Raw genomic sequence first — 10,847 nt, forward strand, 5'->3', positions numbered from 1 at the left:
ATTTTCTTTGTATGGAGACCTCAAGAAAAAGTCTACTTTTTAATGTTGACTTTTCTTTCGATCTTTTTTTACTCATACCCTCAGCATTAAAAAATAAAAATTTAAAATATCCCATTAGCACCCAAATTAGAAGTATTATGTCGTACCGTCTCGACGGCCTCCGAATGTATCCATATTAGTCTATTTAGTTGCTCCGTTTGATATGTTTTTGTATGGTTTAGATGAAAGTCATTCAAAATACTTAGCGATATCCAGTGTTCCTTCATATCCAAGATAGTGCTTCGTTTCATACACAACATTACAAAAGGTGAATAGTCAGTAAATAACCATTTGATATGAAGGAACAATAACTAGACAACAAAGAAACCTCATGTATTCACACACACGCCAGTGCACATTGATGAAGTTGCTGCCCAAGACAGTGAGTATTCATGAACCTGTTGCATCCAGCGTTCCTTCATGTCATATTAATTTGCTATATCCAGTGCTCCTTCATATCACTCCCAGCAAAGCCACGTTAGATTCTTTATAATATTAGTGTATGTGATAACAGACAAATGAGACAGAGAATGTGAAGGAGGACTTAGCAGCCGCTTGCATCCATGAGAGGATTTAATGATGCAATATAATTATGCATGCACATGAGGCATAGCTAGTGCAGTATATACTACTATCACTGATTCTTGATAGCATGTTAGAAGGAGAAGAAAAAAGTAACCAGACGACAACGAAGCCTCCTGTGTTCATGCCAGTGCGTATTGATGAAGCTGCTACCCGAGCCAGTGCGTATTGATGAACCTGCTGCATCCAGTGTTCATTCATATCACATTAATTTGTTATATTCATTGCTCCTTCATATCACGTCACTTACTGACTATTCATGTTTTGTAATGTTGTTCCTAACGGTGTATGCACATCATGATACTTCTCTTAACTATATAAGCATAATGCTACCTTCATTCTATCGCACCTTTTATCTAGTGATTGCCTTGTATGCTTGATATAGTGCATACTTAAGATATAGGAGTTACCTAGTTGCGAGGTTCACACAGTCCAGCTAGACGGTGCGCTTCTCACCGTACCATGATTACAATTATTGTTTATGCTAACAAAATTTCCATCGTCCAATAAAATTTATTAAGACCAACTGATGATATGATAAGAAATTACTCCTCATATCGATAGGATGAGCCTCCGTTGAGGCTTTGTAGGAATGATTGGTTTTAATGTAAGAATAAGTACTATGAGACTATGGACTTAATAAATGGTTATGGACTGAAAAGATATGCTTTATGGACATGATTTGTAGTGACCTACAGGCAAAAGCCACTTGCACGTATATCTTACTGTGACCACTATATTAATTTAAAGTCTTCTTTGCTATTTTTGTTTTTTTTTATTTTTCTTGGAGTTCTTCCGGTGTTTCTTTTTTTTTTTGCATTTTTCTTTTATCATCTCTTCTTGAGGTTACTTTTTAGAGGTAATTTTTTAGTCTGATATCCACATATGCATGAATGTCACATGGATTGGTCACCTTCCTCTAGCTGGATAAGGAAGAGGCAACGTGGCAAAGGAGCAGCTGCAGGGCCAAGTGTCCTTACCTATCTTCGTGCTCTTTTAATTACATTATATAACTTTTTAAGTGAGAGTATTTTTTTGAAATACTCATGACTACTCTATACTTATGTCAAGCTATGCTCATGCAAGTATATGCATATATAGAAAAATTACTTTATCTATTTTTTATTATTTTGATTTTGCATGGGCGTTATAAAACCGCAAAGTATTTGTTCACGAACAAACCTCCCAATAGTCTTCATTTCTTAGTTATTTACAATTTGATTAAGTCACATGCGTGTTACATCTTTCTCCCTGCATTCTAGTATTTTCAAAGGTGCTCTAACTCGCAGGATGCTGCAAGCAACCTCTGGCTGGCTTGTCTGTTGTCGTCACGGGTTACTAAGAGCAAAGTACAAGCCGTGGGGACCCCACGTGTCAAGTGAGTGAGAGATGGCGCTATGTGATCCGCACACGTCCCAATCCCCTATAAGCGATGCGTCAGCCTGCAAATGCATGGGTCCCTTTTTTATTTGAGCCATCCTAATTTCTGATGATCTCAAAACCAAAAAAAAAAAAAAAATCAGCACAGATAAAAAAGAAGAAAACATGTATCTCAAAACCAAATAAAAACAATGTACGTCTCAACTTGTATAAAACAAATCCATATGCTCTACTCTTGAGCTTAAGTGATTCGATCCCTTAAGAGCATAATTTATCCTTACGAATCATCCACGTATCTGCATAATTTATATTTACCAATCATCCAGGTATCTGCATAATTTATATTTATGAATCATCCACGTATCTGCATAATTTATATTTATGAATCACAGACGGAGTTATCAAAGCTTGTTCCTAACTAGGGTATTGCCTCCTTGCCCTCAATGCTTGATGCCATTCCTCAGAATGCTAGACACCGCCGTCAAGATTTTATATTTTATTTGTTTGGTACAGATATGAAAGTTACAAAGTGAAACCACATATAAAAGTGACTTACAAAAGGGTTAGACACTCTTGCTAATTGAAAGATTAGATGACTTTTGTAAAGGATTTTTGTGTGTGGCTGATGTCTTTTTGGAAGGGAAGAAAGAAAATGACAAGCGCTCCCAAGTAGAAGCATACATCCTCAAAAGAGAAAAAATAGAAAATGGTAGAAGCTTACACCTAGCACAATGCAAATAATCTATAGAAAAAATTAGAAAAAATAATTAAATGTGGAAATTCAAATATTTCCAAAAGAAATGCAATGCCTTACTAGGGTATTGAGATTGCTCGTCATTTTAATCGAAAAATTCTACCAAATGATCCGCCTAGTGAGTACAGTATAGTTTACATGCAGAGAATACATGCAAAATTCATGTCTGTTGAAACTACAAAGCTTCAAACAAAGATCATGGTTAAAAGAATCGAAAATTGAACATTAGGCTAGCAAGGATTTATTTCCAAGATTTTTCCCCAAGAGACAAGAAAGTACAGCATAACAGAACTGTTTTGTGGACCCAGCCTACCCACCTCACCCTCCTCTCCTTGGCATATCTCTGTTGAGTTGTTTGTCATAGCCAGTATCCTCGTCTCACCCAGAAGCAACCAATCACAGCCCTACTTTGTATTCTCTCCGAGAAGATGCACCCCTACAAAACCACCACAGAAATCTTTCACAGCCCTTGACAGATCACAACAAAGACACACAGCCAAGGCAACACACTCTCAAGTCTCAACACCACCACCAGCCAGGACAACAGGTACACACAATCCTCTCACTAAACCCCATCCACTCCTTCATCATCATCTCCCTCCCTTTCTTCCTCCTCCCCTCCATTCTCAGCTCACTCCTCCTGCCATCCATGGCAAATGTTTCTCTCCAAACCTTTCTTCTTCCCCAACACCATTCTTTCCTTGGCACAACCGGCATCCATGACAGCTCCCCTTCTGTTGTGCTCAAGCTCGCCACCAACACCAGCGCCAGCATTTCGTTCAGGATCTTCTCCAACACCTCCTCCTCAGTAACCACAACCTCAACCCCCAACTCATCAACTCCAACTCCAGTCACCCCGGCCGCCCGGGCAGACTCGCCGCCTACCCCCTCCCTGGACCTCCTCGGCCGCCATCTTGCGGCAGGGGATTACCGCCAGGCCGACGAGACCACCCGTGCGCTCCTCATCGACCTCGCGGGCGAGTCTGCACGGTGTCGAGGGTACGTCTTCTTTTCAGAGGTCCAGTTCATCTCCACGGAGGACCTCCGCGCCATTGACCATCTCTGGAGGGAGCACAGCAATGGCAAGTTTGGGTACAGCGTGCAGCGGCGGCTGTGGGAGAAGTCGCGGCGCGACTTCACTCGCTTCTTCATCAAGGTTGGCTGGATGAAGAAGTTGGACACTGAAATAGAGCAGTACAACTACAGGGCCTTCCCTGATGAGTTCATATGGGAGATGAAGGATGACACACCAGAGGGTCACCTGCCTCTCACCAATGCCCTCAGGGGGACACAGCTCTTGGCGAACATACTCACTCACCCTGCCTTCGAGGAGAGCCAAGAGGAAGCAGCAGAGGAGGATGTCACAGCTACTACCACTGGTCAGAGTAAAGATGAGAACAAAGGGAGGGAGAGACCAAAGTTTATGAGAGATTTCAAGCCTGACTACTCCTTTTGAGGCTGGCAAAAAGGCATGGGAGTTCGTGATGCAGAGATGCTGTCATGGTGCAATTGATATAAAAGATCATGTATCTGTAGTTCTCGTTTGGCTTACTTTGTCTTAAACATGCATGAAAAAATGCATAGTGTATTATGAATATATTTGGTTGAGGTGTTTGCTCTGCACATGAATGACGCATGCAGACAAGCAAGTAAAAGTAGCCTGTGTAGGACAGCTACAAATATAAAATTATGAGGAATGCCTGGATGTGGCATGCATTTTCATTCGATACGCAACATCCTAGCAAATACCATGCTAAGATTCACAGATACTTCATTCCCTTTTGCATCTGTGTCCCTGCCCGAGATCGGTACTGAATGGGATATTTGTGTTGCAACAACCAGCAGGTAGCAAGGTTGTTCATCATGGTCAATTTTGTTCATATCCTGTCAATTAGATGAGTTTTTAAAAGCCTGATAAAACTTTTTCATGGAAAACTACCTCTCAAATGAGTGTCACATTCTTTTTTCCCATCTCATGCGCATGGACAAAGCCTCCGTGTATGTTGATGAGAACCATCACATGTGAGCCGCTCATCCATCTGCATATATAGGCATGCTCCTGGATTCTGAAATAGAAGCCAAATAAAAATTAGTTCCATATTTTAACTGCGACCATGGTGATAGTTATCTTTATCTATACAACATCATCATTGTAGAAAGCATAACTGCACAACTGAAAAGTTCAAGTCAATAGGCAGTACAGACATGCCCTCATGTAGCCTTGATAGCTTAACTTCCACAGTTCCTAATGTTACTATAATAGGCATTTCACAAGGGTCAAGGCAAGGATATCATGAGTATGGAATTCACTGAAAAACTTGACTACTTTAATTAAAAGAAATGGATATACACAAGTTAAAAATCAGTCTTCTAATTTGGACATCAGGGATAAGCTCTTGATAGCAAAAAAAGAAGAAGAAGGAAAGCAAGTTGGGACATTCATTTCAGAATATATCCGACAAAATGATGAACATGATTTAGGTGGCTTTGAGGATTGATGTTGCCACAATAAAATATTTCAAAAGTAGTCTGAGAAGTTTCTCCCCACTCAACCAAATCCTCTGCTTTGTCCCCACCCACCCTCCTGTGTGTAAAGTTCCAGATCTTGCATCCAAACTCCACTTGATAAGTCACATAGTAGATGTTTGCGGTGCTGACTTAATTTTGTCAGTGTCAAAGTGAAGAAATGATATTATGCGTAAGCATAATAAGTTTGAGCATATAAAGCATGTCCAAAACAAGCTGAATCCTGGTAGAGGTGTCCAATGAGGCAGTGGAAACTAACAGGATGTGATCATGGATATGACCAGGCAGAGCGTGCTTAGTGCTACCTGGATGGCTTGATGAAAAATGAATGTTATGAGGTCCGAAGCTTGGTCAACTTCTGAAATTATGCATACGCACACAGGCCTCTTTTGCAGAATACTCTTCAGATGGGCAAGAATCGCTTTGTGCACATAAACAGATTGGCAAAACCATTGTTTGTTAAATTGTTGACTGTTTTGAGGAAGTGGCGAAAGGTCAGCACAGTGAAGGGAGGGCAGTTTAGAGTAGGGGCATAAGCTCCATAACCAGAAGAGTACACAAAATATGCCCTACCCCATATAATCTGAACAGAGAAAACTTTCTTTTTCTATATAGAACCTCTTAATGGTCTGCATGTGGTCAAACAGCTAAATATGAAAATAAGAAAAACAATAGTAAAAAAATTAAGCAATTAGTAAATCCAAATAAAGGTATGGTCATACCAAATTGGTTGGAGCTTCATCAACTACTTCGGCAGGCTGATCTAGTCCAAGGCTGCGAAAGGAGCCGCTTTTGCATCTCATATATTTCTGCAAACTGATTTGAATAATTGAGGTAAAGCAAGTGTTATCCTGCATAAATCTATGAACAGATAAAAAACACAGAAAAATCAATATTGCTCCAGTTTGTATTAGCTAAACTACAACAAGAAAGTGTACTTGGGCTGATTATGGGACATGGACGAATTTGTTGACTTTCAAGTGAGAAGGTGATGTTGGATCTAGTTTAACAGCAAGCATATAGTCCAGATAACATGAAAATCGTAAACATGAATAAATACTTCTGTTCATAAAAAATCTACTAACAAAATGATATAAATAACAAGGGGTACATAAGTCCCACATGAGGTCTACAACGGATTTGCCCAATGATTTATATTAACAATACTGCTGACAGTACTTATGCGGACTTAATCAAAGTCATGTTTCCTTTAGGTTGGAATTAGATGCGCTTTTCAATTCTCTGCAAGGGCCTTAATTCTTAAACAGGATATGAATTCATCTCATGTAGACAGATATGGAATATTTTTTGCAGATCGTGCACAAAACAGGCTGTAGAACCGTATCAACAAAATGGTGCTTTCTTAGCTTCCATCACTTTGTGTACTACAGTCATTGGAATCCTCATATCTTCTCCAGCTATGCTTTTCCCTTCATTATTTTCCTAACGATTCCTCTTCTATTCTTCATTTAATCAAGTAACTGATATAAATTGATAATATCAAACTAGGCTGGCAGTGCCTACCGGTACATTTCCAACAAGGCAAGTTACAATACCACATTCAAATTGGAGAACTGGAAATGCAAGTAACTGCTGTTGCTCCGTGATAGAACAATACAGCTCATAGCCCCCAGAAAACTAAGCCCTCAGTGAATCTGCCAGGGAGCCCAAAATTCTGCATTTCATGCAAAAGAACACAAAAATAGAACTTCCTGGCGTGGTGCCTATGGTGAAAACAACTGATGTGTCAAGATCGAATTTGTTCCTAGTACTGGTGCATACCAATGTGCTCGTGCCATGGTCAAATTCATCACCTCTGGGCCAATATCCTTTGGAATCCTCCATTCCTCCCATATATTTTCAGATATAAAGCTAGGTAGACCATATTCAGTCCAATTCGAATTCGGAGCCTTATGTAGTTACATGGCTCCCTACAGATAATAAAATTAGCTCCCTTTCCTGAATGACTCAGAAACTATTCTTTTCACACAATAGCATGGTCAAAACATAGGACCCATTTGAGGCTTTGCTTTTGAGGTCGTTGATGTACTTGAACAGGTGCATATGTAATCTATTTGGTACCTGTGGGCTCTTTTTCTTAATATAATGACATGCACTTCTCCGGCATGTTTCAGAAAAAAAAAAACATAGGACCCACAGAAAAAATATATGCATCTTAAGTAGAACTTTCATACACGAGGGCCACAAAAATTCAGGCTATCGGTGAAAAATGGGGTTGATAAGGATTGCTAGCAGTTGAAACTTGAGAAATCCATGTAAATAGCAAAAGACATTTTTCAAATTCGTAGCTGTTAGCCTGGAATGTTTCAAACTTCACTGTAATACTAACGGTCTCATCCAGAGACAGTCTATTGTTGGCTATCAAATTGATAAGTTAGGTTCTGCATGTAATCTCTTGGTCAATATTTACTTCATACCCACTACCAATGCAATGACTAGAACTACATGACTAGCCAGTTAAATAGCAATTATTATAGCACCGATGCAATTTGCAATTTGAGGATAATCGATTGAACTGCAATCATGACATTTAATTTGAAGATACAGAAATGAACTTACATCTCACATTTGTTCAGCACAGAGAGCCTGATTCGAACACATGACTGCCCTCTTACTTTGCAAACCAAGCTGCAGGATTCTCCTGGCCTGAATTTCATGCGAGAGTTCACAAAGCCATTCCCAGGGGCTTCATTCACTTAAAGATATGATGCTTAAAGTGGACCAACCTTACCTTCCAACAATGGCATTAATGCCCAACAACCTTGATACAGAACTAGATTCAATTGATCCTGCAGAATATTTACACATAATTTCATAATCTCTTCCGAGCACACTATTGAAAACAATGAATCATGGGCACTAGCAGTGAACAGAAAGGTTATTATGAGCTGCTCGCAGACTTCCCCAAATATTCCCTCCCCCCCCCCCCACACACACCCACTCACCCACCCACACGCGCGCACAATGCCCACAATTCCAAATCCCATAAAACTGAAAGGCCTACAGCCTCACAGGTGGCCTAGAAACTCAACCAAGATATACGTACACTAGCAGTAGTATTTTTTTTTGCTGCAATGGCTTACTGTCTTTTCTGTTTTCTTCTCTATTTATACACTGCTGACCACTACAATATGGTCTGGATCAATCAGCTAATAACTACAGCCATTACTGCTTTAATTGGCTATTATTCTCCCTAATCTGCTAGCTGAAAATTCCTGGGTCAATCAGCTAATAACTACAGTCATTACTGTTTTAATTGGATATTATTGCTAGCCCCAGCCATGATCCCCGGTCGTAGCATAGCTCATATATTTTGTCTAGTATGGCTAGTGCTGCTACACAATTGAAGAGGCCAGGAAATGGCAGCCAAGCCCATTGCCAAAGAAATCTGGCCCTACCCAAATCAAGCTAAATTGCTACTTATGGTCCATAGCCGTGTAGCTTCAACTGAGCCAAACCAAGCCTATTTGAAATCTGGAAGCAGACTAAGTAGAGCAGGGCTTGTTTCCACTCCTAGCGGGGACTTGAAACTTTTGAAAAATTAAGTGTCCACTTGAATTTTAATCCTAAGAGGAAAAATAGCGTTTACTTAAATAATTCAGGTCTAGCAGTAATGATCTGAGAATATGTTACATCCGATAAGTTGTAATATAGCAAAGAAATATAGTTCATAGTTTGCCATACCCGATGAATTTTGCTTCACTGAAAAACAATGATGGAAGTCACTAGCGTAGGCATTTTCATGAACCTGGTAAATTCAAAGAACAACTTGGATTTAGATAAAATGCCTGTTATCTGAACCATTGGACACGTAATTGTTGTACTATAACATTAAAAAACAAGGCACTGCCATGGTTCCTTGTTTTAGGTATGACAAGCACAGCATGCTCTAGAGTAGAAGAATAGGCGTATTGGCACTTTTAAGGGTGAAAAGAAAAGCAATACCACACTTGCAGAACTATGACGGCATCTTCCCATGCAGAAATCGAAGACATTTGTGTATGTTCCTGGAGAAAAACTAACTGTAAACTTCTTTCAACAGATTCTAAGTTCACCTATTAAAACTGCAAGCATCTTACCAGCAGTAACTGGCTTCAGCACATCTCCTTTCTTGGTCTGTCAAAAGGTGAGTGAAAAAATCAATTTTATGTTCTGAACCCGGTATTACTAGTTAGGATTTACCTTAGAAGGGTTCAAACAGCAAGAAACACAATATTCATAAGAGTTGCAGCACAGTAAATCAAGTTTGCAGCCCCTGGAACATGTCATGAAGACTTCTATAAGATTTGCAGGGTTACCCAGTTTTGATGGTGGAGTGTTGCACATGATATGGTGTAAAGAGAGGAAACTCACTGACAGGAAAAACGGGCCCCTGTTCTTGAGCAGCAGTGAGACCATGGATTGATTGAAAGTGCAGAACATACATAACCTACAGAGGGAAGTGTTTTATTAGTTTAGTAACGGTTGTGAAATAGTGTAGCATTTACAAGACATGATATAAGCAAGACAATGGAGCATGTGTATTACCATCATCATCAGAGATCAGATGCTGCCCCTGAACAGTGCTACAAGGCCAATGTCCTTCCTGCACAACACTTGAAGGTCTGTCATAGCTTTATTGAAATATGTCCTAATACTATGAAGCAGTGTTAATACACATGCTGCCTTATGCAAAGAAAACATTGCCCTGGTCCCAAAATCAGGTGAAAGAACAATTTGATTAGAGGACTAGCACCAGATATGTAGCTAGATGTCAGCAATCTTTTATTATAAAACTATATTACACGTTCAATTCTGGGATGCACACCTCCCAGCAACCTATCCAAGCAGGTTGGGCCCTCTGTCATGCTGACCATCCTATGGAAGATTTGGTGCTCGTGCAATCACCTTGAGTTCAATGCTCAAGAAGATAGCCTCCGTGAAATTCTTTACTCGATAGCAAATGCAATCATGCTTTGGCATCATCGTTTCTCTGAGGTAACCTTAAAACTGCCTATCTCTATTGGCATGTTATATCTACTCCTTTATCAAGGGCTTAAGCCCATGTCTTCATATTTGCAATCCTCCTTGAGTAAATTAGGTGGATAGTGAGTACCAAAACTATAACAGCATAAAATCACTGTAATTCAGTGATTGTGCTGCCAGCGGTGTGTGGCTTGTGGATGGTTCGGATGCAGCATTTTCCTTGAAAAAGCGAGGTACTTTTGCTAGTTCTCAGAGACAGATCCATATCAATCATTCCATTGCATTCTAGCAAGTAGCAACCACTTGTTCCAATGCAAGCACCACAACTGCCATAGTTGTTTGTTTTATAGACAAAAGTAAGTACAAGATTGCTACTTTGTGCCCCAGACTAAAGCATAGTGGTACTAGCAGTATTAGGTCTGCGAGCATTCTTTGGTAGCGACAGGTCTTAGCAAGGGACACACACCAATATCTGGTAGTATTTCTCCTGCCCCCCCCCCCCCCCCCTCAGCGCACCATCCACACTCCTCCCTTCCAACTCTATATCTCATAGGATTCCTCATCCCTTCCCTCTTACAAT

The 10,847-nt window shown here is 40.1% G+C and overlaps 2 protein-coding genes across 2 annotated transcripts; one reads left to right on the plus strand and one right to left on the minus strand.

Annotated features, from left to right (window-relative positions):
- Positions 1 to 3,203: 3,203 nt before the first annotated feature.
- LOC133886816 (tetrapyrrole-binding protein, chloroplastic-like) lies at positions 3,204 to 4,378 on the plus strand. Its single transcript, XM_062326671.1, has one exon. The coding sequence runs from the start codon at positions 3,405 to 3,407 to the stop codon at positions 4,209 to 4,211; it is 807 nt and encodes a 268-aa protein (XP_062182655.1). The 5' UTR covers positions 3,204 to 3,404; the 3' UTR covers positions 4,212 to 4,378.
- Positions 4,379 to 4,591: 213 nt separating this feature from the next.
- On the minus strand, positions 4,592 to 9,796 carry LOC133886329 (uncharacterized). The gene is made up of 10 exons (XM_062326070.1): positions 9,790 to 9,796; positions 9,656 to 9,731; positions 9,485 to 9,557; positions 9,382 to 9,418; positions 9,248 to 9,309; positions 8,987 to 9,050; positions 8,034 to 8,091; positions 7,862 to 7,948; positions 6,004 to 6,097; positions 4,592 to 4,821 (listed from the first exon to the last, which is right to left on the minus strand). Exons 1-10 carry the CDS (start codon positions 9,794 to 9,796, stop codon positions 4,729 to 4,731), a joined length of 651 nt encoding a protein of 216 aa, XP_062182054.1. The 3' UTR covers positions 4,592 to 4,728.
- Between the last annotated feature and the right edge of the window lie 1,051 nt (positions 9,797 to 10,847).

Source organism: Phragmites australis, chromosome 12 (assembly GCF_958298935.1).
Source record: "Phragmites australis chromosome 12, lpPhrAust1.1, whole genome shotgun sequence".
Lineage (NCBI taxonomy): Eukaryota > Viridiplantae > Streptophyta > Magnoliopsida > Poales > Poaceae > Phragmites > Phragmites australis.